The following is a 25,615-nucleotide window of genomic DNA, read 5'->3' on the forward strand; positions in this document are numbered from 1 at the left end:
AGGGATTAAGTCTACATTTGTATTTGTGCCAGCTTGTTACATGCACTCCTTGTTCGCGTTTTCCCTCAAAACCACCGTGTAATACAGCATTGCCGCTTGGCACGGCTTCACCCCTATGAATTAGTTGTTTTTCTTTTTTTCTTCTGTTCTGCCCCGGAATGCTACCACTCATCCACGTGTCCCTCGTTAAGGTTACGGCCTGGGACGGACCTGCAGTAATATCTAGCACTTCTGAACTCATCTGCGAGTTGACCGAGTCAGAGATAATGTAAAGAGGTGGATGCATTTGGCAAACTGGAGGACATAAAGCTAGAGGTGTCTTCAGCAGGAATTCATTAGGCGGAGGGCTGATTGGAGGCTGGTGTTTGCCTTCCCCCCCTTTTAGAGCCTGCAGCTTAGGGACAATTGGTGATAGTAGAAAATATTATTTGCATAGTTTTTGTGTGGCTTTGGGCAATGTTTCTGCTTCTTATCTCCATGTCAAAAGCATTCCTTAGCAGGTCAGAGACTCCTTTTGTGAGACTTTTGACCACAGCACAACTCCATCAGCTCCTACTTGTCGGGTCTTAGAGTTGTGAAGAAGTTAATGCAAACACAAGCTGTTTAACATGAACGATTAGAACTGAGTTCCCCTCTAATAAGTTTGATTTCTTTTTTTTTTTTTTCTTTTTTCTTCAGCAGGTTGCACCATATGGCCAGCAGTCGATGGGAGGGTTCAGCAGAGAGCAGCAAGGAGGGCAGCAAGGAACCCCTCCGTACTTCAGTCCTCCTCAGCAGACTCCCACAGGCCCGTCCCAGAGTTCCTACCTGCAGCCTCGACCACCTCCGCAGCAGGTAGTGTCACTCGCAAACAGAACACTCTGTCACTACAAAGACAAAGGTGCATGCTGCAGTTTTATTGCCGAAACAAGTCCCTCCTGTGTGGTTAAGAAAGAAAAATTATAGGAGGTATTAAAACATATGAGTCCTGTCACCTTGGAGCAAGAAGCTCCTGGGTTCAAACCCTGACTTGGGGTCTTTTAGGTCTCTATATCGTTCTCAGATATGAGTGTGTTGTGTGTCCAGAGTGTACCTCGCCTCTCGCCTGTTGACCTCTGGAGGCAGGCAGATATTGAGATGGATGGATGGATGGATGGATGGATGGATGGATGGATGGATGGATGGATGGATGGATGGATGGATGGATGGATGGATGGATGGATGGATGGATGGATGGATGGATGGATGGATGGATGGATGGATGGATGGATGGATGGATTTTTGCTGTGGTTTAAAGGCACTTTAATGAGACGGAAGAGAAAGTGTTGGAGTGATCACAGTTTTCTCCAGGTGTATGAAACACCAATTAGTACAGTACTCCCCCTTCAAAGTAAAAGCACTCCCTGTTTGATTTATTTAGAAAGTCGAGATTGCATATGTTGGCTTAACACATTCTATTTTTCCTTTGAATATAATTGCATATCTATATTTCTAATAATTTACTTATGTTTTTTTTGTTTTTTGAATTGAATGTTCTGTAAAAAAAGTATATGTTACATTAGATTTAAAGGTTTAAGGTTTAGATTTAAGGCTTGGAAAAATGAATATAATCACTCTTTAGATAGATTAAGCTTTTATTCTGTACATGTCTCAGTACTACGTCCACACATGTTGGAGATTTTGTATGCGCTGAAGTCCATCAGATGAAAAGCCAAGTCTCAGAGCAACAGAGGGTCTGGAGTGCAGATATGGATCGAGACATTTCCTTCTAAGTTTCCAGCTGCTTTTCTGTGAAACATTTCCATTCTGTAGCTGGGGTTCAAGGAGTTGTATTTTTTGGAGTTAAGTGAAGCCTGCCAATGTGTTTCTTATCCACTGTTGAGCATGGGGGATATTTCAAGCTGCATAGAGGAACTGTGGGCCACAGCCCAGCACCGAGTCATTGTAGAGGAGAGCAAAACAAAACAAGAGGAAGAAAAGAACTAGGTAGAAAAGACTGCAACGAGAGAAAATAGAAAACAAGCAAAACAGAAGCCAGCAACTGTCTTTCCAGAAAGACAAACAGAGGTTTTTATTTTACGATTGCTAGGAAACCTTTTATGCCTGATAAAGCTTGCAAACAAGTGAATAGTATCAGTATGCAACAAAACAAGACAAAGTATGACAATCATTTCTACCAGGACTCTCATGCATTATTTTTGCATCCAGACAAAAAAATGTCTGTGCATACAAACTTGGCCAATAAAGCTGATTGTGATTTTGTCACAAGAAGTTGTAGCAAATTTTGTTTTGTAGAAAAATTTGCATATCAGGGACCAGGTATTTTTATTAGAAGACACGTCGTCACTGCAGTTCATTTGTTCAAGTATTTTTCAAAATGTCTTTTTTCATCCCAGATGTTAAAGACATGCACCTAAATTATGTGCAGATATGTTTAAAATCTGCACAAGCTGATGCTGTCTGAAAATAGCGAAGGCATTCATATTCTAATTTACCAAGATAAATGCTTTTTTCATTCAAATTGCAATATTCACAAAAAAAAAGGCCATACAGAAAGACACTGTGAGCACAATGGCAGGTAGTTACAGAAAGGAAACCGTAAATCTTAGCATATAATTTACATACAGTGTCAACCAATCTGTCTGTGACTCTTACTCCTGTTTCCTCACCTACGACACACACACGTGCACACACACACACACACACACACACACACCCACACACACACACACGCGCGCGCAAATTTTGCAGCTTACTGAGCAAACATTGTTCACTTTAACAAGGAGAGGCTAGGATCCATGGCCACATTGACATTTTCCGACAGTAATGGTGTGTTTTCATCATGGCTGATGATATGGCGGCAATTGACCCACGTTGACATTTATACTCTAGGTAGTTCAGCCCGAACACACTGATTGGCTCAGGTCTCATTTCACCTGTGCTGATAGGTTCCTGATTGGTTACTATGCCAACCTCTGAGGTGACCACAGAGCAGGCTTCCTGTCGTTTCTCATTGCAATGCATGCACAGTGTTTTATATTTCAATCAACATGCGCATTTGCATCATTGCTACTTCCTGCTGGTTTTACCTATAATCAAGAAATCCTTCCTGCGGTATGTGTTACAGCTATAAAGCATTTTGTGCTTCAGCAGCACAGCGGGCGATGTGTGTGAACTCCTAGCTTCTATCTGCACACCAGCACAATATAGCCAATAAATTCACACATTTTTATCAGCTAATAAGCCTCTAGCTTCTATACTTTCCCATTACTCGTTAAAGGTCTGGCTCACCAATCAGCAGTCCACTTCATAATAAACTTACTGAAAATACTTTCTGAAAAATGGAAACGGGCAAGAATATCTTTGGAAAAAGGGTGAAACGTTGAATATTTTTTCCTGCAAATTACATCCGAGCTTCAATCTCAGTTTGGAACAATGACTAAATACATTTGATCAACCATTAAAAAGTGACGTTTTGCACATAAGCGAGTGTGTGCAATGGCTTTAGGACTTTAGGTTTGCAAATTCAGTGAAGGTTTTAAAGTATGAAATAAATACTAAGAAAATATCAGAATGAATTTAAACAACAAAGAGGCTCAGTGCTTGTTTTTGATTTTGTATCTAAGAGGTAAACATGTCTGAAAATTGAACTCACACAGCAGAGTTGGGCAAGATTACAAAAAGATGATGTTTTTTTGTATGGTTTGAGCTTTGTGTTATTACTTTCATTTTTCTGTCCTGAGCGAGTGTGTTCGTCCTTTTCAGCATCCATACGTGTGTGTCGGCTTGTGTCTGCGTGTACACTAATCAGGCAGGCGTGGTGCCGCAATTCTGAGCTGTGAAAAGGTCAAACGGTGACCTTTGTCTGTGATTTCTGTGCTGAAATGAAACATGATGTGAGCCGCACCGAACGGATTACACGCACGCACCCGTGCACAATCGCCAGCGCACGCCAGATTACGATGTCATTGTGGTTTTGACCCCTGTTTTCTGACCCTGCATTACTCTGAGAAATCCAAGCTGAAAAGTTCTTTATTTTGTTCTTCCGGCGCTCTCAGCAGTTCGTTTTCCCCCTACTCCACTCCCATTAACCCCAGCCAGAGGACATCCTCTCGCTGATGGAACCATTCCAGCTGCCTTTGACACAGAGTTTGCTGTGCAACAACTGCCATTAGCTGGTTTTTGTAACGGAATGGAGCAAAAATGCCTTCCTTCTTTGAGTCTGTTGCCCTCTCATGACCTCATCTGATTGCAAGGAGCAAAACAGGATAAAAAAGACATTTTCAAAGATATCAGCATTCATACAGAAAATAAAACTGTATGTAGCACCACTTTGGAGAAGAGAATTTTAAAAGCATAGGATAGTCGAGAGCAGAAGATATCGTTGAACTGGTGTTTGAGAAAAGAGTGGCTCTAGTTATTTACACTTAAATAACTAGAGTTTTCTAATTAGAGCTTTGGAAAAAAAAGTCTCCTTACAGATGTCATACTCTATTACAAATAGATATGATAAAGGTAAAGAAAACGAGTCCGTAAATAGCTTTAGACAGTATTTGACCGAATTTATTATGTTGGAACTTCATTATGCACTGGGCAAAAGCCGTCCAATTGGCATCTATTTGACCTTAGAGCCAGCTTAATAATAAAATCAAAAGTCCAGGCCATAAAAACAAATGCTAACTATTTAACAGATATACTGATGGTAGCATAAAAGAGGTACAGAGCCACTGAAAAGTATGTGCACCTTCAGAGATTTGTACTTTTTGTTTTGCTTTTTTTTTTTTTTTGTAAATCAAGCACAAACAGCATGTTTAATGTTAGGTCACAGCATCTAAACTTGATTTAAATCCAGGCTTTGACTAGGCCAATCTTAGTTTCTTTCTGGGACTATCTGGTGCATAATGGATTATTGTCCTGCTGTATAACATCAGAAACTGAGTGTGAGACATTTTCCTTAGGGGTTTCTAGTACAGAGCAGAATTCATGATTCTATCAGTTAGAGTCAGTCATCCAGTTCCTGAACAACCACAGATCATTACACTGCCACCACCATGCATGACTGTAAGTGTGATGTTCATTTTCATGTTGCTCGTTTTATGTCAGAGTCAACTGTATAAACTTTCTAAAAAGTGTTCGTCTTGTGAGCCCACAGAATATTTGCCAAAAATCTATATGATTATCAAGGTTTTTTTTTTTTTTTTAGTGATCCTTTTAGTCAGCAGTGGTTGTGACCTGCCATGTAGACCATTACGGCTTGTTTCTTATTACTAAATCATTAATCTACTTCTGGTTTCTTTTGGGTATTGGATGCAATCTTGGTATACCTTTGGCTGTTTATCTCGCCCCTGGAAAGTTTCACCTCTTTTTTTCTCAATTTATGGTCTGTGGCTCTTTGGTTCACTCTAGTTCCAAGACTTTGTTTCTGGATTTTTAGCTGATTCAAATGAGCTGCAGATATTATAATGACACTTCATCCTAATGACGGATAACATTTCCTCATTGCTTTTTATGTCATTTACAATAAATAAGGCCTTTAATTCATAGCAGAACAATTTAATCATTTGTCAGAAGGGCATAATCTGAGGAAGATGATATTTTATGGAGCATATTTGCTTTACAGGGTTGCATACAGCAAATTGTGACAGAGTAGGCTCTGCAGCTGAGTAGAGCAGGTGAAAAGCAACTCTGGCCATCTGCCAGACCTAAACTCATAATGTTGTTCTGCCTTTGATCAGCTTTCCCTTGGAGCACACACCATTTAATTTTCATTGAGAAACAGTGTGTTAAACTGATGTTTATAGACTCATAACGTTAAACAGAATTTAGCTGCACTTTGTTTTAGTGTTCTTTAGAATCTGTGGTAGATCGTGTGCTCTATTCAAGTGAGGCTCGAATTTGACTGCTGGTCTTTGGCAAAAAAAAAAAAAAAGGCAGTCAGCTTTTTTTTTTTTTTTTCAAAGTCCTTTTTTCACTTTCCTCTGTGTGAAACCGATCCCAATTGCTCTATTGACTTTTACCATTTCCTCTTCCTGTCTGAGAGTTGGCCCTGGGGACTGGTGCTTTAGCATAGATGAACTCTGAGCTGATTGGAGGGGACATGCTCACTTTACAGGGACTTGCACAGATAGAAGCTGATTTACTGGGATGACATGCAGCAATGTTTTTTTTTTATTTTTTTTTTATCTGGTGTCAGTTGACAAGAAAACCAGTCAAGACAAGTTTACTGGTAAAACTCCATTCATACACACATACTTCAGTGAGTTTTACAGGTTGATAAGAAGTCAATTTTTTCACCTGTGGAAAAGCAATCGTTTTCAAATATTTTTGTTGAAAGTACTCATGGGTCATTTATTTGATTAGTACTTTTTTTTAGCTTTTTTTTGCGTACTCAACAATAAATGAAATATCATATTTTGATAAAACGGAGACAACAATCTGAGTTTTGTCTGTGTGTAAGTGTACATCTGAAAAATAAGAACGGTCTTACACCTTTGTTTAAAAAAAAAAAAAAGCTAACAACATTTTCATCTCAAAATTTTTTTGTGTGTGTTTTTAGTAATGTCACTCATTCTTCAAAAAGCCTTGCTGTGTTTTACCAAAACCAGAATCGGTTCGGCCGAGTCTGCTTTTCAGTAAGCTACTGGTTGGTTTTGGTCCTAAAAAAAAAAAAAAGACTAATAAGCGACTAATTACTTAAGACTGTTAAAGATTTTAATTTGTCAACATCTTATGTTGAGTGCTTAACATCAGATAAAATTTAACGTCTAAAGACTGAATGTCTAGTACTGTGTGGGCAAATCATGGAAAAAAGTATTTATACAAGCTGTTATTGCTTGTAAAAATATTGCTGTACTGTACTAATGCATTAACTCCGTTTCCCTGCACCATAAACGTCACATCAACATTATTATTTATAGCAGCAGTCACATACCGCCTCTCATAAACACAACGTAGGATGCCTTCTCCTTTGCATCACAATTATTTTTTAACTTTAAAGTTTTATCTTCAGAATCGAACCGCCTTGTTAAATAATATTGGTATTATTTATAATTTGTGCTATTATGTTGTTAAAATAAATTACTCTTTTTCAAGCTTTATTGGACACACCCTCGGTTGAAAAAGCGCCTGACCTATAGAACCACAAAATCACTTGCTATTAAAAGCACCTGTCTGACAACATGAAATGGGCCAAAAGATTTGTAAAAGCTTCACATAATAAACATCAAGTAATTGATGTAACTCTCATCCTGGAAAGTGTTTTGAAAGCCTCATAAATGGTTTCCTGACTCCAGCAAACCACCAGAAAGCCATTATCCATGAATAGAGAAGAAACATTGGAACAGTGATGATGAGTTTTCATTTAATATGTTTAATAATTTCTTTTATCAGATTTTTTTCATTTACTAAATACAGTTTTAATCATTATATTGAATCGTTGTGCTGTTGTGCGATAATGTAATTGATCTTGTTTTTGTTTTTTTTATTGCAATGATTAAAAACTGTATAAAACCTACAGGATGTCCACATGTCCACGTTTTGTAACATTCATTACTTCTCGTGTTATTTCCCATTTCCTGTCTGTCACCTCTCAGCCCCCCAACCGGCTGTAGCAGCACGCCCCGTTCCCTCGCCCCTGCACCCACCCACCACACACCCCCGCTTTTAATCACACCAGGTTAATTAAAAGGCCATCGTGCCTTACTTCGACCCACCCCTCTGGCTTTATTACCCCCTCGTCGTATACTTGCTCTGCTGCCTCAGCCACCCCTGGCTACCCCTCATCACACACACACTCACACTCTCTTTCAATCACGCAGAAATGGGAGCTCACCTTGGCAATGGCAGGGAAGGCTGAGGGGACGAAATGAAGGAAATGAGAGACAGGAAGGAGTGTATTAGCGTGCGTGTGTGCGTGTGTGAGTTGGGGACTGAAACAAAGGTTTGTAGGTGGGTGTGTGTGGAGGGGGAGTGCCCAAAGTTCAATGTCATTAATTGGTCAGCATTTGAATATTAAGTGAAGAAGTCTGTTAATTAACAGGATAATAAAAGTGCTGCTGGGTGGAAGGGGGTGTAGGGAGGGCCGGGTGGGTTGGGGGCAGCAGAGGGGGGGAGTAAAAGAGGACAGGCTGTGGAAATGGAGGGCATATGGCGAGATAGTGAGGAGGAGGCAGAGAGAGGGAGCGAGGCTGGGCGCGAGGTGATAAGAGGGAGAGAGACGTCCGTGGGTAAAGGTCTGGCAGTGGTAATTTGCGGAGAGCCGCGTTAATTGTCATAACCTTTTAAATGGCAGAGTTTATCGGAGTCCTCTAAATGTCCCCGTGTATCGCCACGGCAACCCTGGGCCTGCCGCGCTCCGATTGGCCACCACAGACGAGCACTTAAGCTTGATGACTTTTGAAGCAAAAACTAAATGATGAAACTAAAAAATAAATATATATGAACTGTATACTGTGTCAGTTTAGTAGCGTGCGTGCGTGTGTGTGTGTGTGTGACAAAATGTCTGAATGCAATGTTTTTAATTTAGCGTCTTTTTTTTTTTTTTTTGTTTACCTTAACATTGACTGACATTCGCTAATTGCTCGGCCAGAATTTGCCACAGTTTTTTTTTCCCTTCTTTTTTTCCCCCCATTTTTTGATTTATGTTTGTTTTTGTACTGTGGAGCTGCAATTCAAATGCAAATGAACAAGAATGAGAGAGGTGTTTTTTGGAACGGTTAGGACAATCATAATGGCTCAAAAATAAAGGTGTGGGGTGGGGGGGCAGCGATAGTTAGCTACGCGGCACCCTAGGGGCCTCATTTAGCTGCCATTTGTTAGGAAATGCCGCTACATTTGTTCCTGGATTCAGACTTCACAGACCGAAAGAGAAAACAGACAGTACCCCCCCCCCCCGAAAAAAAATGTCACAGTCAAAGTCACGCTCGCCAACACACTGCCATCGTCCCTCAGCGCTTTAGCAAAAGTCATGTGGGTGTACACGAGTTATAACGGTATGCCAAAGCAAGTTGAAGAGAACGGGTGGTAGGGCTTGTGGTGACGGGGACTTGCAAAGTGTGTGTGAAGTGACGACGGGCTTTGATTTGATTGGCTTGTGTAGGAGAATAAAAGCGAAAACCCTGGCAATGTTAGCTCCATCTGACATCATCCCTCAGGGAAAGCCCGTACAAATGCAGAGGAGTGTGTCGAGTAAAGTAAATGTGTGCATATTAATTTTCCTCTGAGTCTCTGGGTGCGTTTATATCCTTTTTTTTTTTTTTTTTTTTATAATGAAGACTTTCCTCGTGGTTGTGTGTGTATGTGCTTGTGAGGATCTTGTGTCAGAGCTCAGGTCTTTTCTTGTAGTCACTTTGAGCTAAAGGTCAGGGGGATTGCTGAGATAGAATCCAATCTGAAGGACACGGCACTAGAACAGGCCCTGCTACAAATGGACCTATTAAGATAGGCTGCAAGCACACAGACTCACACAGCTGCACACACCACTTGATGTTAAAAACATATACTGATGCAGGCGATGTGCTATACACATCTTTTTCCATTCTCACAGTCACCTTTTACAGTCGCGTGGGCCTGCAGTTGGTCAGAATGTAGAAATTCTGTTTAAAACAGATTAGAAAACACTTTTGTAAAAACATAACACATTAGAAACAAAAACTGTTTTGGATATTATTTTAGAAGCAGAGAAAAAAACCGTAATCATTTTTACTCTCGCTCTTGAATGTTGTTTCAGGCTGATTGGTGTTGGTTTGTGTGCGTATCCGAACCAAAGCAGAGTGTTGAATATGGATGTCCTGCTCCTCCAGCTTGAAGTGAAAAAGCTGTTTTGTGCAATGCTTTTTTTTTTTGTTTGTTTGTTTTTTATTCAACAAGGATTTTAGCACATTTCTCTTGTCAACAGCTTAGCCAATATGAAGTTAAACAAGTATGTTTTTTTATGGTAATGATAGAACAGGGAGGACTATTACAAAAACTTTTTTTTTTTTTTTTACAGAACATTTGGTTATTGATCTATGACTGGGTAATAAGGGCTATGAAGAAAATAGAAAAAGTAAACTTGTAAAAATAAAGTCCTAAAATCATGAGAATAAGTCAGTACTATGACTTCTCCAAATATTATGACATGATTCTCATATACGTTTATAATACTGTTTGATAATTGATCATATGGACATCAGAGGTGTCTTGATTTTTAAGTAGGACATGGTGAATACGTCACCTTGCAAAAAGTATTCCCACTCTTTAATCCCTTAAAATTTTGTCAAACCAACCTTCATGTATTTTGCATGAATTTGGTGTAACAGGAAATAAATGTCTTGCATAACCGTGAAGGACATTCATACATGGTTTTCAAAAATGTTAATAAAAATATCTAAAAACACTCGGCACATTGCACATCTAGAGATTCAAATAGCCAATTCTTTGCATAGCCATTCGAGTCTATAAGGAGTGTCTGTGAACATCCATGTCACACTGCAGCTTTTCTTGGTTTTAGAAACAAACAATCCCCTTGACCTTTAGCTCAAAGTGACTTATATGTGATTATTTTGATCTAAGCGAGTCGTATTCAAAAAATAAAAATATTGTGGAAAGGTTTATTTTAGTAACTCAATTAACTAAGTAGAGCACGATTAATTACATGCAGAGGATATTTTAAGTCTTTATTTCTGTTAATTGTGATGATATCTTTCCGACAGGTAAATGAAAACACAACAATTAAGATAAGAATATTACATCAAAACAAAAAAAAAAAAAAAAAAAACATTTTAATTCAGAATGAGTTATTTTTTAATCAGACAAACGAAACTCATTGGAACTCATATTCTAATGTATTGCATTTTACTGTATGTTTGAACACATATTTTTGTATTCTTAGTGTATAGTCTTTGAATATTGCCTTCGGGGTGAAATACACCATCCATAGTGAGTAACTTTCATGCTTTCACATTTTCACATTTTCCTCCTCTAGCCAACTTATTACCCCAGCAGGGTATCTGATTACCGGCAAGATATAGCTGTTGATTGCCAGAGCTTTCGTTCAACTTTGGCCATCTTCTCACAAACTCTAACCACCTTCCCTGTCCCCCTGAAGATGATCATATATGCTTGTGTGCAAGGGATATGGTGAAGTAGTGTGTGTTGGAACCTCTCTTAAAGAGATGCAATTAAGCTTAATTTTTAATGAATATTAATGGCATTAGCATGGTATTTGATAGAGATTTGCATCTGCCAAGGTGCAGGGGAAAGGAAGATGACTAATTTATTTGGTAATCATGAAAGGAGCAGTGGAGACAAGGAGAGATGAGGAAGGGAAGGATGGATGTGGCATTGATGAAGACTGAGAGAGGGAAAAATGGAGAGGTGTCCCAAAGGTGACGAGGGGGAATTCGTTAAAGAAGAAGAAAAACCTGAGAGGAAAATGTGTGGACCAGCAAAGATGAAACATGACTGAGGGATTTTAATTCTTGCAAAGATGAAAACTGTTGAAAGTGAAGCAAAACGGAGCAGTGCGGCAACAATTTTTGTTTTGCACACAAAGTTTTAAGAAAGCAAAAGTGCCGAGAGCAGAACAGGACTCTGCACAAGGGATTAAACTTTAAAAGCTGATGAATTTAAAATATATACACATATACTGTGACAAGTTTTGTTTCTGTAAGGCACATCCAATACTGACTGTCAGAAGACGAAAGATTAAGCTTAACATCTGGGAAATTGCTTTGGTTGCTTTCTCTTTTTCACCCAATTACATCAAACGCTCACATGCTGTCATGCAAGTTTCTCTGCTTTTCTGTTCCAAGAGCGTGAATTGAAATTAGGAAAGCGTGGCGTGTGCTTCACCTGGCTCCCCTGTCAGAACACGTGGTTGGCAGTCAGCCAAAAAGGTGCAAAAGAAGTTCCTTAAATGAGGTGTGAGCGGCAAAGGGAAAGTGTGAAACTGATTAGTGTTCATGTCCTCGTCTGCTAATTTACCACCAGAGACTCTAAACAATGCAAAAACAATTAACTTAAAAGTCGGGTTATGATGCAAGCTACGTTTAAAACGGAGTTTGCTCAAGTTTTGGACTGAAAAACCCCCAAAACAAAACAAAAAAAAAAAACTGTCTGCGAGCGATAAAAACGCATTTCTGCTCTCCGCTCCCTGCTTGACTCTCATTGCGCCTGATTTGAGTTGCTGGTGCAATATTGATTTACTTCTGCATAAAACCTCTCCGGCTCTATATATATTACACCACATTCAGCAGTCATCTATTCAATCAAATCTAATATTACACTGCCTTTCCACACAGCTGTCTAATAGCATTTAACTCACAGTTTGATTCCTGCATTCCCTCATGTACTTCAAACGCTTTCCTTCAATATCCTTCATTCGCTTCCACTATGCCAAGATGAAGTCTTTTCAAAAGCACTGAGGATGAATGAGTGTCGCTGCGAGTGTGTGCGTGTGTGAAGACAGGATTAGCTGTGGCCTTAGGCTTAAGGTATGGAGTGGAGTGTATTTTAGAGGCTTCTAAATTAGCTGGGAAATGGGATTTTGAGACAATGGACTGTAAAAAAAACTCAAATGAAAGGACGCAATTGCAGCACTCCTTCATTTGGTTTTTATGTGCTTTCGCTCTCACTTTTTCAATTCAGTTTTCATCTTTTTGTCTCTAGTCAGGGATTCACAATATCTGTGTCTCCTCTGCGTCTAACCTTTCAGACTTCTCTTTCATCTCTCTTTGTATCCCCTGTCTTCTGTGTTCATCACATATTTAACTGTTATGATGTAAGAACATGAGCGTAAACAGTAGTAAGACGCTAACCTCACTTTGACCCACTTAAAACCCCGAGAGTGCACACACACACACACGCACACACACACACACGCACGCCCACGCACATGCGTGCTCACGCACACACACACAAACACTAGAGACTCACGCCTGTGTAAATATTGAACTTGAGTCAGCAGCCTCTTTTCTATTCTCGGTTCCCCATGTGTGTATGTGCATTTTTCTTCATGAGCCATCCACATGTGCGTCCACTCATCAGAAGGCCACCACACATCTTCCTGTCCTCTCTACCTCCTGCCTTTATTTACCTGTGGAGGTGTATTTGTGTCGGCGCAGGCCTTCTACTTCAAACACGTCCAGCCATGTAATAAAAGGCTAATGTTGGGCACGCATCTATGATGTTTGTGTGCACATATAAACACAGATTGCTCAGGGGCTTGACACAGAAGCTAACATAAAAAAAAAGGTTTTCTGTGTTGTGGTCCTCTTGTCAAGCATCTTTCAGTGCCCACCCACCTCTAGGACAATATACGGTCCTCTAACTGAACCAGATCTGGTAGTTACTGCGGTTCCCCTCCGGCTTTCAAACATGTTTAAGGAGGGGAGGGTGTTCATATTTTGTATTGGAATAAAAGATGATGTGTCCCAGCACGTTATATTATGCAGTTCAGTGTAATTATTATCATTTCCAAAGTTGATTGATAAAAAATTAATTATTAAAGGATTTTATTTTTGACCCCGTTAGTCAAAATGACAGACAACGTACAAGTCTAGTGCAACCTCTTATACAGTATACATGTGTGTATAAAGTCCGATTCAGCTCCAATTACATGCAGTCTAGTCCTTACAGTCTGCAAAACAGATGAATCGCAAAACAATTAACTGAACAATAGAGTTCAGTTAAACATTTAATAACAAATGGTTAAAAGTTATTGAAAGAAGTTTATATGATTGCAAATCAATGATTTTGCAGCAACCCTTCTTTCCGAACAAGCATGCAGTGACGGGGTTGGACCAGAACTCATTTAAAGAAAAAAAAAAGAAGAAGAAACTTCTGGTGGATGTTCTGGTTGAAATACCCATCTGCCCAGACTATTTGAGACACGAGTGCAGAGTGAGCAGACACACACACAAAAAAAAAACAAAGGGAAAGAAACAAAACAATGTGAGTCCAAGAAATCAATGGCATCAACAGCTTCAAGTGGCTTCAAAGGGAAGTAACTAAAAGCCGTAACCAGGGGTACTTGCTTTGAGAAAGTATGAGCAGACTGAGCAAAACGTGGCATCTTGAGCCATCAATTGCTTTTTCCTGGAAGGAGATACAACTAAAAATATTGCACTGAGTCAAGTATACTTTCCAGAGAAAGAAAAAAAAAGTGTGCCAAAACAAATCAAAATTTCTGTTGAGGAAAGAAACATAACTTAAGACCAAAACATCGCAGAAGGCCCATATATTTTAAGAAAGACATAAAATACAGTTTTCCTAGCTGATTAAAGCAAAACTCTTGTCAATGCTTTCTTTAAGAATAGAAACTCAGCTGAATACTGACACAGCGGGCCAGATGTACTTTCTGTGAGAAAGAAAAATGAACAACATGCACAAAGTTGATCACAGCAAAAGCTCATTCTGTGGCTCTGCCAAGGAAACCCTAAGCCAGGAGTGCTTTTTGGGAAATGAAAATGGATTGAATGCAGAAATTTGATGGCACCAATAGCTTTGTGATGTTTCTATAAAGAAAAAAAACAACAACAACACAACTTAACACTGAAGCAGTGACCCATGCATACCTACAGTGAATTTAAATGAGAATTGAATTAATGGCAATGGCAGCAGTTGGTCTGTCTTCGACCCAGCCAAGGAAAATGCGAAGATAAGTTTAGAATTACTGACCTCTATGCTCTTCTACGGGAAAGAAACAGGAAAGCTGCCACCATTTTCTTCTTTTGTTTATGGCATTATTCAGTCCGTCTGTGACTCGGTCCCTGAAAAGAGACCCAAGTAAGCACTGAACCATTGACCCAGGTGTACTTTTTATTGAAATAAACAGCTGTTACTATACTTATGCAGAAAAGTGTACTCAATTCAGGTTGATATTGCATTTAGGTACATTTTCATACAGTTCTATTTGAAACTATAACTTGGGTTTACTATTTGAAATAAGGAACTTTTATCCAAATAGATTTCAAATTTAATCAAGCAATTATCAGACCATCATCAAATTATTAGACAAATAAAACAATAAGCAGTGCATGTGTGTCAATTTTATATTATTATTATTTTATTTATTTATTTTTTTTTTTTTTTTTTAGGAATTTAAAAATAATTAGCATTTTGAATTTACACTCTGAGATAGTAGGACACCCAGGAGCATGTATAAAAACTCACACGTATAGGATTTAATTTCACGGACACTTTGACTTAATTACAAGTAATAATTGGATGAATGCTCTTTACTATTATTAGCAGCTATTAAATGAGTTTGTAAAGGTTTGCATAAGAGAATGAAATGAACTCTTTAAAAGGTCCCGATCATTCCTTCATCATTCATACTCATCCTGAAGCTAAAATGACTTTACAGTTAATAATAGACCGGTTTTCACATGATACATCTCCCGCTGTGAAGGATTATCTCCTGCTATAAAATGATATCACCTTGCTGACAGAAATATTGCCCACCTACTACAGTATAATCACACCGTGGATAAGAAATCAAACTGGAGGGGAGAGATGGATTTTGAGTTGTGTGTGTTTCACATAAACACATGGTTCTATGCGTGTGTGTGTGCGAGCGCGTGTTGCATCTGTTTGTGTGCGTGGACGGCTGTGTGTGATCTCTCGCCGCGACTCGCTGATCAGTTATCACTAATCCCTCCACTCAGGGCTCTTTAACAAGTTGCCATTGTGCTGCCGACACTTTACATGATGGAGGAACGACCTTCATGGTGAATGAAAAGAGGCAGAGGGAAGGAGGGAGAGACGCAGACGGAGGGAGCGAGAGAGGGCAACACCTCCGACAATGCAGAGAAAATTGGTTTACACTAGATAGGCTTGTGATTACAGAGGGAAAGAAAATGACTTGGATTGAACAATGGGACTGAGTGCATGTCTTGATGTGGGTTTGTATGTGAGTGTGCATGTTTGGAGGATTAGTGGGTGGTTAGGCTGGATTTGGTTGAAATGAATTGGTCGGCGTGATGCGCTGATCGGTGTGCGTTCGAATGAGGTTTCTGTGTATTCCTTCATACAGAGTGTGCCGCTTGCGTTTTGACTCCATCCAGCCAGGAACGTCAGAGTCTGTTACAGCCTCGTAAACCTAAGAATGTCTAACAGTTTATTCTATCCCTTCAGCGCTTTAACACAGTAATGATGCTCCTGCCTTATTAGCAGCTCGTGGTGTTGACATGCTGTATTTATGAAGACACTGATTTTTGCTTGGTAAAACATTCTGAAATGTTACATGTTTGGAAAAAAAAAAAAAAACTTGTAAAATATCTTCATACTTTTGTAACATGTTCCTCTTTTTAAAAGAAACAGACCTGTGTTGGGATATTTATGCTCAGGGAACCAAACAGCCACGAATTACTTACAAAAAGTTCTAACAAACTCCTGTTGCAGAAAAGTAAAGTTTAACAGACTAAATGATTCTGTTACATTTATTTTGTACAAGTAATCTGGGACCTGAACAATAGTGACATGAGTGATCTGGCTAAAAACTTTGTCTTGATGGGATGTTTTTTTTTTTTTTCTTTTTGCCACTGAAAAAATGTACTCAAATTAGATGATTGACTTTTCTAAAGCTATAATTCTTTTAAAAAAAAAACTTGCTGATTTTTTTTAGTTCATCTCTGAAAAAAGCCCAAAATTTTAAGATATTTTGCAGCACATTCAGTCTCAGTTTTTTTGGAGACTGAGACTCCAAAAAAAGTCTCAGTCTCCAGTTTCTATTCGTAGAACAGAAACTGCAGAACAGTTTATCAGAGAGGTTTTTGCTATTTTATATTTCTGTCTCAGTAGAGCATTAAACAGAATCAAAAATATACTTCATATTTGCACACATAAAGTATAGTATATTTACAAACTTTATGTGTGCAAACATAACTGCAAAAGTACTTAATTTCCTTTCTAATGTGTTTTCTTTTTGTCTATCATGTTAGGAGGCTCAGCAGGAAAACTACAGCATGAGAGGACCTGCTCCGGGGAATTCTGGGAAGACCAGCAACGAGGACGGAGTTGCCCAGGACCGTCCTTCCAGTCTGCCGGTGAGTTGTTGTCCGCACCATCCCGAAAAGCACTGTTGTTTTAAATCTACACCACACTACAGGAATTTTCCGATGATACAAGTTTCGAAACTACAAAAAGAGAAGATGATTTCTTTTTTCTTTCCACAATATGTAATATATTACCATCTGACTCTGCAATGTTGGCTTAAAGCTCTTTTGTCTAATCAGAATCCTCTGCTCACCTTGTGACCCGCTTCTTTGTCTGACATCTCAGGGGATTTGACTGCTCATGTCAGAGCTTACGTCTGTGTTTTGACTGGTGTTCATGCCAAAGGAAAAAAGGACACTTTTTATCTCGCCACGGCCCAACAGCATACATCCACTCTCATGCACATGCACAGACACAGACACACCCACATGCACAGACAAGCATATGCACCAAGCGAAGGCATTCTTTCTGAGCACACTCGAACCCACATGCGCCAACCTCTTAATGTTTGGCTGAGTTTAAAAAAAAAAAAAAAATCGTTGAGCAGCTTGACTGGAGGAGTAATTGAGAAGAAATGGTGTGACCAGCTTGATCTGAAGTATGAGGGTTGCTCTGGCTTTTTTTTTGGCTCCACTAATTGCTTTTTTACGCCATCATTTCTCTCCCAACAAATAGACATTTGCAAATGGTCGCAAATATTGGCACTGCTTGAGGTGCGTGCAGTTTAATTTACCAGATACTTTGGAGAAGCCCCAGGAGTGGAGGAATAAACTGCAAGAAAAAAGTAAATTAAGTGTGCAAACTCCAATTAGGCTGCAAATTTCTCCTCATACCGGTTGGTCTAAAATCTGTGCACGCTGGTCGTCTCGGCAGACATTGACGGTTGACTTTTCTTTGTTTCAAATCAGTGCTGACTTATCTGTCATTTGTCGAGGGATTCCAAACTGGTAGTGAGACTTACTTTCTTCCCTTCTCCCTTCCTAGCGCACTAATAGTGTGTCATCTGGCTTCATCTTCGTGTTTCTCCTTTTTTCTTTCATTCAATTTCTCCCACACTCTTTCACCCGCTCTCCCACCTCCCATCTCCCCCTCTAAAGCAGCTCCATGAAAGCTCTTTCGCCTCCTGATGCTATAATGAGAAACGGCCTTGATATATCAATGTGTGAATCCGGAGCGAGAGAGAACAAGAACAAGCCGAGGAGCCACAGCAGTCGCGGGGGCCGATCTATTTGAACCGGTGCCACTATCACCCCGTTATTCCCTCACCACTTTAATCCCGGCGTTTTACCCCTTTGGGTTCTCTGTGTGTTTTCACATCTCGTCCCGAAGCACGTGGCTCGCAGAGATCCTAATCGGCAGCAAGTTTTGATGAGAGACACACAGAGAGATGGAGGGGGGGGGATAGATAGACGGTGATGGAGAGCAGGAGAGAGAAATTGCTCCGCATTTTGCGAGGCTCTTCTAGCAAGCTGTCACGGTGGAGATGTAACCGCTTTTTTCTCCCTCTATCTCTCTCTCTCTCCCTTTCTCACTCTTTCGTCTGCTTTTGATGTCAGATCTAAAGCTGCTGTCATCCTTTTCCCCACTTCTCCCTCTCCCCCCTCCCATCTCTCTCTCTCTCTGCCAGGAGCGAGGGAGAGCGGGTCGGTGAAGAGTCATGTTTTTGTTTTGGGATGAGTCTGCCGTGTGATCTGGCGGGATTTTTGAAGATAGACCAAAGGGAAAAAAAGGCTTCAGTAACTTACACGACTGAGAGTCTTGATGTCTCCTATGTCTTTTGAAATGTAATTTTTTTGGATATACATCACTGCGCAATTATGTATTGGGAGCTTTTCTGATCTGAAATCAGTTCACTTAGTATATTAATTACTTTAAAGCGCATATATCATTAGCTCATGATAGCTGTTCTGTCCCTTCAAAGGAAGCTTTAGTGTCATGATGTTAATTTTAGAATGCCAAATGAGGAAATTTGTGTAATCCAATGTCCATTTTAGATAAGCACAATGAAAATAAACTCTGGTATTTGAATTAACTACATAAAATCAGTATTTAAATGGACATTTATTTACTACAGAGCAGGAAGTCAGGAAAGATGTCTGAGAGCAGTAGCCTGAATACCTAGCAAACAGCATCAATTGGAGAATTGTAGTAGCACTTGATGGTGAACAGAATCTGGCTATAATTCACCTCATAATGGTTGATCACCAATGACAGACGCATCAGCACTCATTTCTTCATACAACTGTGTCACCAGAATACTCCATGTTTGCTTGCCATCGAATGTTGGTGCAAGTCTGTCCCCCCCCCCCCCACACACACACACACACACAATCAGTCGGTCTCTGACATGTGAGGGTAAAATTGCACTGCAGTGATGAATGAGGACACAGCCTGTCACAACATTTAAGCTGTGTGACTCCGTCTGAAGTTAGTTTGCACACAGCAAGATGCTGTTTGGCCCTGAAAGTTGATTTGAGCTACTCATTGGAGATGGAAGGGAAGTTAAAGTACTCAGATACCATCTGCAGTGAGATATCTCTCCTTGATTTGGCTCCAACACAGAGAAAAAAATAAAAAATGCTGTCAATCTGCAGCTAATTATTGTGGATACATGTGTAGGAAGAATGCTTGGAGAGCAGCTAAACCATGACATCAAAAAGTAAATATCACTTTTTAATGTCACACTTTCTTCCCTATTAGAACTTTATTCTCACAAACAACACTTCCAGTTATCTCAATAACTGGAAGATTCGAGCTGTTGAATCCCAGCTTGAATCTGTTCTAGCAGAGATGGGATGCACTGCTGGTTAAATAATTAACCTTTATTAATTGTCTACATTAATTTGATACAGGACAACTGCCAGTAAAAACATTTTCTCTGTTGGTCTTAGATGTGTTGTTCATTTTGAAACTGATTATGCTCACACCAATTTGAAACCCAGTGAACAACTATGGAGCTGATCCAACTTGGCTTTGGTTTTATGGGCTGTACTTATTCGGCCCAGACATGTCACGTAAGAAGCCCACTGTTAGCCCAGGACCACTTTGTGCTGAACTAGCCTCAGGTCGAGCCATATGAGGCCTTCAGATCGTGTTGCTGGTGACAATGTCTCCGGTCTTTCTGACTTCACTTTTAAGACAACAGTTGTGAAATCAGATAGGTGCTCAAAAGAAAAGCTCAACCTTGAAGAGAAAAACAAACAAATAGATGTTTAAACTTGCCTGTAAAATCCCATTCATTCCCCTCCCTAAACTGCTAACCTGTTGCCAGCACTTCTGCTTTGATTTTTGTGTGGGAATCATTACAAATTTGATTTTGTTTCCCCAGTCAAAGGTCATAACTTTGGAAAGACTCTTATTTGATTGCTTTTCTTTCATGCCATACATCAGAAATCGCGGCTTAGATTGCAGAGGGACTTGATGGAATCATGCTTTTCTCGGCTGAGTGGTGCCATTTTCAAAATTGCTCTGATTTCCCCAGGATGTGTGCAATTGCTGGTCAATAAAGGTAACATGTTGGTTTGCTGGCATTATGTTGGAGCTGGAGCGCGTGATTGGCACAGGCTGCCCTGTCGTCTGCTGCCTTGTTATTTCCAGCTGTGTTTGCGAGTGATTATTTGTATGTGGGTGAAAGATCCAACCTTTTCTCTCTCTCTCTCTCTCTCTCTTTCTCTCTCTACACCATGGTTTCTCCACATCATTCCTTTGTATTTGTTGTCTTAAAGGGACAATTCTGGATTTTTCTTTAATCGAGTCCCAGTTATAAGTTTTTTCCAGTTATTTTACTTGCAGTGAGTGCAATAGCTCCACGCACAGGCTCCAGCTAAGACTAAATTGAGAGAGACTAAAAACTGGAAGTGAAGATAGGTCTTCCACGGAAACTTATCTTCTCTGTTTAATATCTTATCATTTGTAATCGATTAAAATCGTTTTGCCTCAAGCTGTGTTCAGATTCATAACTGCTTATGATGCCCCAAAAATCTCTAAAACAAGGTTGAGTGAATTACACATTCACCCCTTGAGTGGTTTTATATGAAATAAAATAGGCAACTAAATACGGAGTAAAAATCATTTAGTAGTGTGACATATTTTTTAAGTAAATTACAAGTGTATGTACATTTTGTACACATTGTATTTATTATTTGTAGGTCATTATTATAAAACAAATGGGAGTGGGTCTATCACAGAGAATGTAATTAATTTTTGGAGCAAAATTCCTTAGTAGTAAAATTTAAAGCGCTGTTTTAATGTCTTTCTCTTTTTTTTAAACTTTGGAAAAACAATAATATGGCGAACCAAATATTTATTGAAAAAAAACAACACCCCACTATTGCAGCTAATTTCAAATTAGATACACTTTTGAAGCTTTTGCATGCATTGCTTTTAAATAGAATAAAACATTTAAATATAATTATTTTAAAGATGATTTTAACTCTTAACATGGAAAGTGTACCAACCGACATACAGCATGAGATGCAACAGAGTGAGCAATAACTATTTTCACTTAACTATAAAGGTCAGTTGATTTTCATTAGGTGATGCTTCATCCTGTTTAACTTCAAAATGAAAGCTTCATGTTTTTCTTCCTCTGCTCTGTTGTGTAATGACATATAAATTGAAAAATATTTTACTTTGAGTTCATTAACCTTAAAGCTCAGTTTTTATTAGTCATCATAGTGTACTCATTTACTTGGATGGTTTTACCACCTGACGTTATGGCGGATGGTGCTGCCAAAACATAAAACAATTATGGGGATGGAGTAAAACTAGAATATAATTGCATATGTCATAAACTGATTCAATTATTTAAGAAGGAAATTATTTATTCATACACAGTAATATGTCAATAACCCATCTTCACAATATTTTCAATCAAAATCAATCAATCAAATTTTATTTGTATAACATATTTCAGCAGCAAGGCATTTCAAAAGGCATTTCAATAATTATGCTTTACATAATTATTGCGGTGCTAAACCGTTCAGTGATTTGTAAACTAGCAACAGTATTTTAAAGTCTATTCTTTGAGCTACAGGGAGCCAGTGTAGGGACTTTAGAACTGGTGTTATGTGCTCTATCTTCCTGGTTTTAGTGAGAACGCGAGCAGCAGCGTTCTGGATCAGCTGCAGCTGTTTGATTGATTTATTAGTCAGACCTGTGAAGACGCTGTTGCAGTAATCAATGCGGCTAAAGATAAACACATGGATGAGTTTCCCTAGATCGTGCTGAGACATCAGTCCTCTAATCCTGGAGATGTTCTTCAGGTGATAGAAGGCCGACTTTGTGACTGTCTTTATGTGGCTCTGAAGGTTCAAGTCAGAGTCCATCACTACTCCCAGGTTTCGGGCCTGATCGCTGGTTTTCAGTTGTAACAACCGAAACTGTGCATTGACTCTAGATCGCTCCTCTTTAGGTCCAAAGATAATAACTTCAGTTTTGTTTCTGTTCAGCTGGAGAAAGTTTTGGCACATCCACACATTTATCTGTTCTAAGCATCTCTTCAGTGATTGGATGGGTTCAGAGTCACCTGGTTTATTAGTTTATTATTATTAGTAAGAAAAAAAAACTTGTGATATTATTTTGAATGAGGATGTTGATTGCATATTTCATTCACATTTTTCTGGTTGATGAATTTTATAATTTCAGATTTTTTTTGTACTGTCTCTTCTCCATTTTTAACATTATTGTACAAAATCTATCTGTTCAATCTGCTTCAGTGGCAGCTATTGGTTCCACTGATAAAGAATCAACACAAACTCGACACTTATTTAGTTTTTTATTATATCAGGAATTCCTTCAGGCTCTTATTCAGATCCTTAACTCTTAAACTTGTCTATTGGAATAAACAATTACAGACTGAATGCCGATTCCTGATTTGTTTTACTTGACAGAGGCTACTTCTCCAAACTTTTTAACACTGCATAGGAACCTTTTGTTGTAATAAAAATCCCAAGCTATCCCTTCATGCTGCTGGGCCAAACTGCTTCTTCCTCTGCTTCAGTGAGGTGAGGACACGGGGTTTCAGACCCACAATCCCCACCCCAGCTCTCCGTCTCACTCCTGTTCCAGTCACTGTATGTTCCCAGCTCTCCTGCGCTCCCCTGACAGCCTGCCAAGCTGCTGCACAGCTTCCCATCCTCTGGGACATGGGAGAGGATGGCCAGCCATGTGGAAAGACAGAGTGAGAGCTGGGGGTGGGAGAGTGAGGTGAAGAAGCAGGGAGCGAGGGGGGAAGAGGAAGGGCGTGAAGCGCTGAAGTGAAACGTGGTTATCTTTTTGTCACTTGTTCAGGGTGAGGGATGTTGAATTCAGTCTGTGGGGTTTCAGCAGTGGTGTGTTATTCACACTGTTATGCACATGCACGCACGTGCACGCACAGTGACAAAACCTTCTTGTATGTCTTTCAGAGCTCATTTGCCCCTCCTTGACTTATTTTCCATCAAACAAAAGGAAGAAAAAAACAATTCAGAAACATAATCTGTGTCTCTTCCTTCACGCCTGTCCACCTTAGCCTCCTCTGTTTCTCTGAGTGTGAGGTCATAAAAGATTGACAGGGCACAGCTGGAGAAGCCTGCAGCCCTCCCTTCTCCTTCACCACAACACCACACACACACACACACACACACACACACACACACACGCACACACACACACACACACAGTTATCTTAGCAGCCATTCAGCCTTTACTTTGATGCACATTCTGTCCTCTGTGAGCGCTTTCACACATTGTGTGTGTCCGTGTGTGTGTGTGTGTGTGTGTGTGTGTGCTCTGTCAGAGCATGTCAGTCAGTCTGCCTATACACTATGTGCTCACACTCGCCTCTTCCCACTGCTGAGTTTTATTTTAGAGTCCCCAGGCTGGCAGACAGGGCCAGCAGGCAGCGTAGAGTAATGTCATGCAGCAGGGTTAGACTCTGCCACATTGGACTTTGCAGAAAAAGCGACAGAGATGCCAATGTTTTGAACGCATTTATTTTTGCATGTACTTTGTGTGTTTTTATGCTTAATAAATTATTATTAGTTGTGGCTATGTGTTTGGAAGGAGTCTGGCAAACTTAAAGATGAGCTTTTTCCAGATCCCTGATGCCTATTCTTAGAACAGAGAGCATGCACCAAAGGCCACAGCAGGTCCCTGCCAATTCTGCCATAACAGCTCTGAGAATAGGAGAGCTGATCTGAAGCTGGTTTCACACTCTGAGGTAGAGGGATTTCCATGGCCCCTCTGGCTTTTAACCTGAAGATGTAATATGTTTGAATTAGTGTCATTTGCTTAAAGTAGTCCACAAGAGAAGACAAAACCCACCAGTTGATTTTTTTTTTACTGTACTAAACTCTGGCTCTCATCTTTCTTGATTTATTGCATAAATCAAGAAATTGAACTATCTGAGTTCAGCGTTAAAATTTCTCACATCCTGTATCCTGTATTTGTTTGAAAATGCAACAACTCTTCTTTTGAGTTTACCATAAAAAAAATAGATAAAACAAGGGGAAAATGAAGCTCAATGCTAAATGAAAAAAACCTGTAAATCCACTGCTGAATCAGAGTCCAAAACATACAGGAGGTGCATTTTGAGAAATTGAAGACATTTCCACATTAATGTACTGCAGCTCACACACATAATCTGTCTTCTCACCTCTGCCCTGGTTCACCGCAGACTCAGATATCATGACACGGCAGGTCAGAGGACTCTGTCTTCATGCATAATGCAGACAGACTATTTCACAACTTGTATGGCAGACCTGTTTTCATGTGGTCCTTATGAATCATTTACTGTGTGCAGACAGTTTCATGTACATGTGTGTTGTTTATCTGAGCAGCTGGAACAGGGGTTATTTTTGCAAGAGCTTAATATTTCCTCCCATGGGGACATCATTAAACTTCTAGGCTTTCTAGAAAAAAAAAATCTGTAATTTAATTTCTGTTTTAAAAAGTGTAGAAAAATAGTAGTATTTCATGTCCAATTGTCCAAATGTCTGTTTTCCTTCCTTTTTACTCCCCTTCTTTCCTTCCTTGTGTACTTAAATTCAGCTTGCTCTTCACATTTAAAGCCCAAAGTATAAATAGTCACCATCAATTCATAATGAACTGTATTATACTTGTCAAATGAACATAAAGGACTGAGGCCAGTACGTGTGGAAATGTGTAGATCGATATAGCTTATTTAACATGAGAATCAAACAGAGAGAAAATCTGCAATATTAAAGTTTTAACTCTTACCCTGGCAACCATTTGAGCTGCCAGAGTTTCCTTTAGCAGGACATTGACTCCCTACCAGCACACTTCAGCAGCTGACACTCTACCCTTATCCCCTGCGGAGAAGATGGAGCTTTTTTAATAGGAATCACTTTTCTTCTTCTTTTGCCTGCAGGAATTTTAGTTGGCAAAATTTGACGGCCACACGCTGTTCTACCCGCCAGGAACTCTGCTGACCAGTGTTGGTTGTTAAAGCAAACTGGTAACACAAGGCTGAGCAGCAGAGGTTACAGAGATGTGGGAGGGAGGGAGAATGTGCAGCTGCAGAACTGGCCATGTTAATAACCAACCACCCTTGACAGGCTGAAGCCCCAGCACAGCAGAGTAAAAGTGCAAATAGTAAACCTGTCCGTGTTTGTCCTCGTATTCTTCTTACACGCTTCCTCGTGCTTACACATGCGTA

At 39.7% G+C, this 25,615-nt stretch overlaps 1 protein-coding gene across 2 annotated transcripts in view; it reads left to right on the plus strand.

Annotated features, from left to right (window-relative positions):
* Window positions 1-25,615, plus strand: part of LOC106933831 (AT-rich interactive domain-containing protein 1B-like) — a 195,611-nt gene that overhangs the window by 49,530 nt on the left and 120,466 nt on the right. The window contains exons 3-4 of one of the 2 annotated variants that reach the window (XM_015013342.2): window positions 679-834; window positions 16,902-17,006. In XM_015013342.2, the coding sequence (XP_014868828.2) occupies window positions 679-834; window positions 16,902-17,006 (261 nt within the window). The remainder of the gene's footprint in view (window positions 1-678; window positions 835-16,901; window positions 17,007-25,615) is intronic. The other variant, XM_088002420.1, reaches the window with a different exon arrangement.

This window comes from Poecilia mexicana, unplaced genomic scaffold (assembly GCF_051168715.1).
Source record: "Poecilia mexicana isolate PSO_F unplaced genomic scaffold, ASM5116871v1 scaffold_22, whole genome shotgun sequence".
Classification (NCBI taxonomy): Eukaryota; Metazoa; Chordata; class Actinopteri; order Cyprinodontiformes; family Poeciliidae; genus Poecilia; species Poecilia mexicana.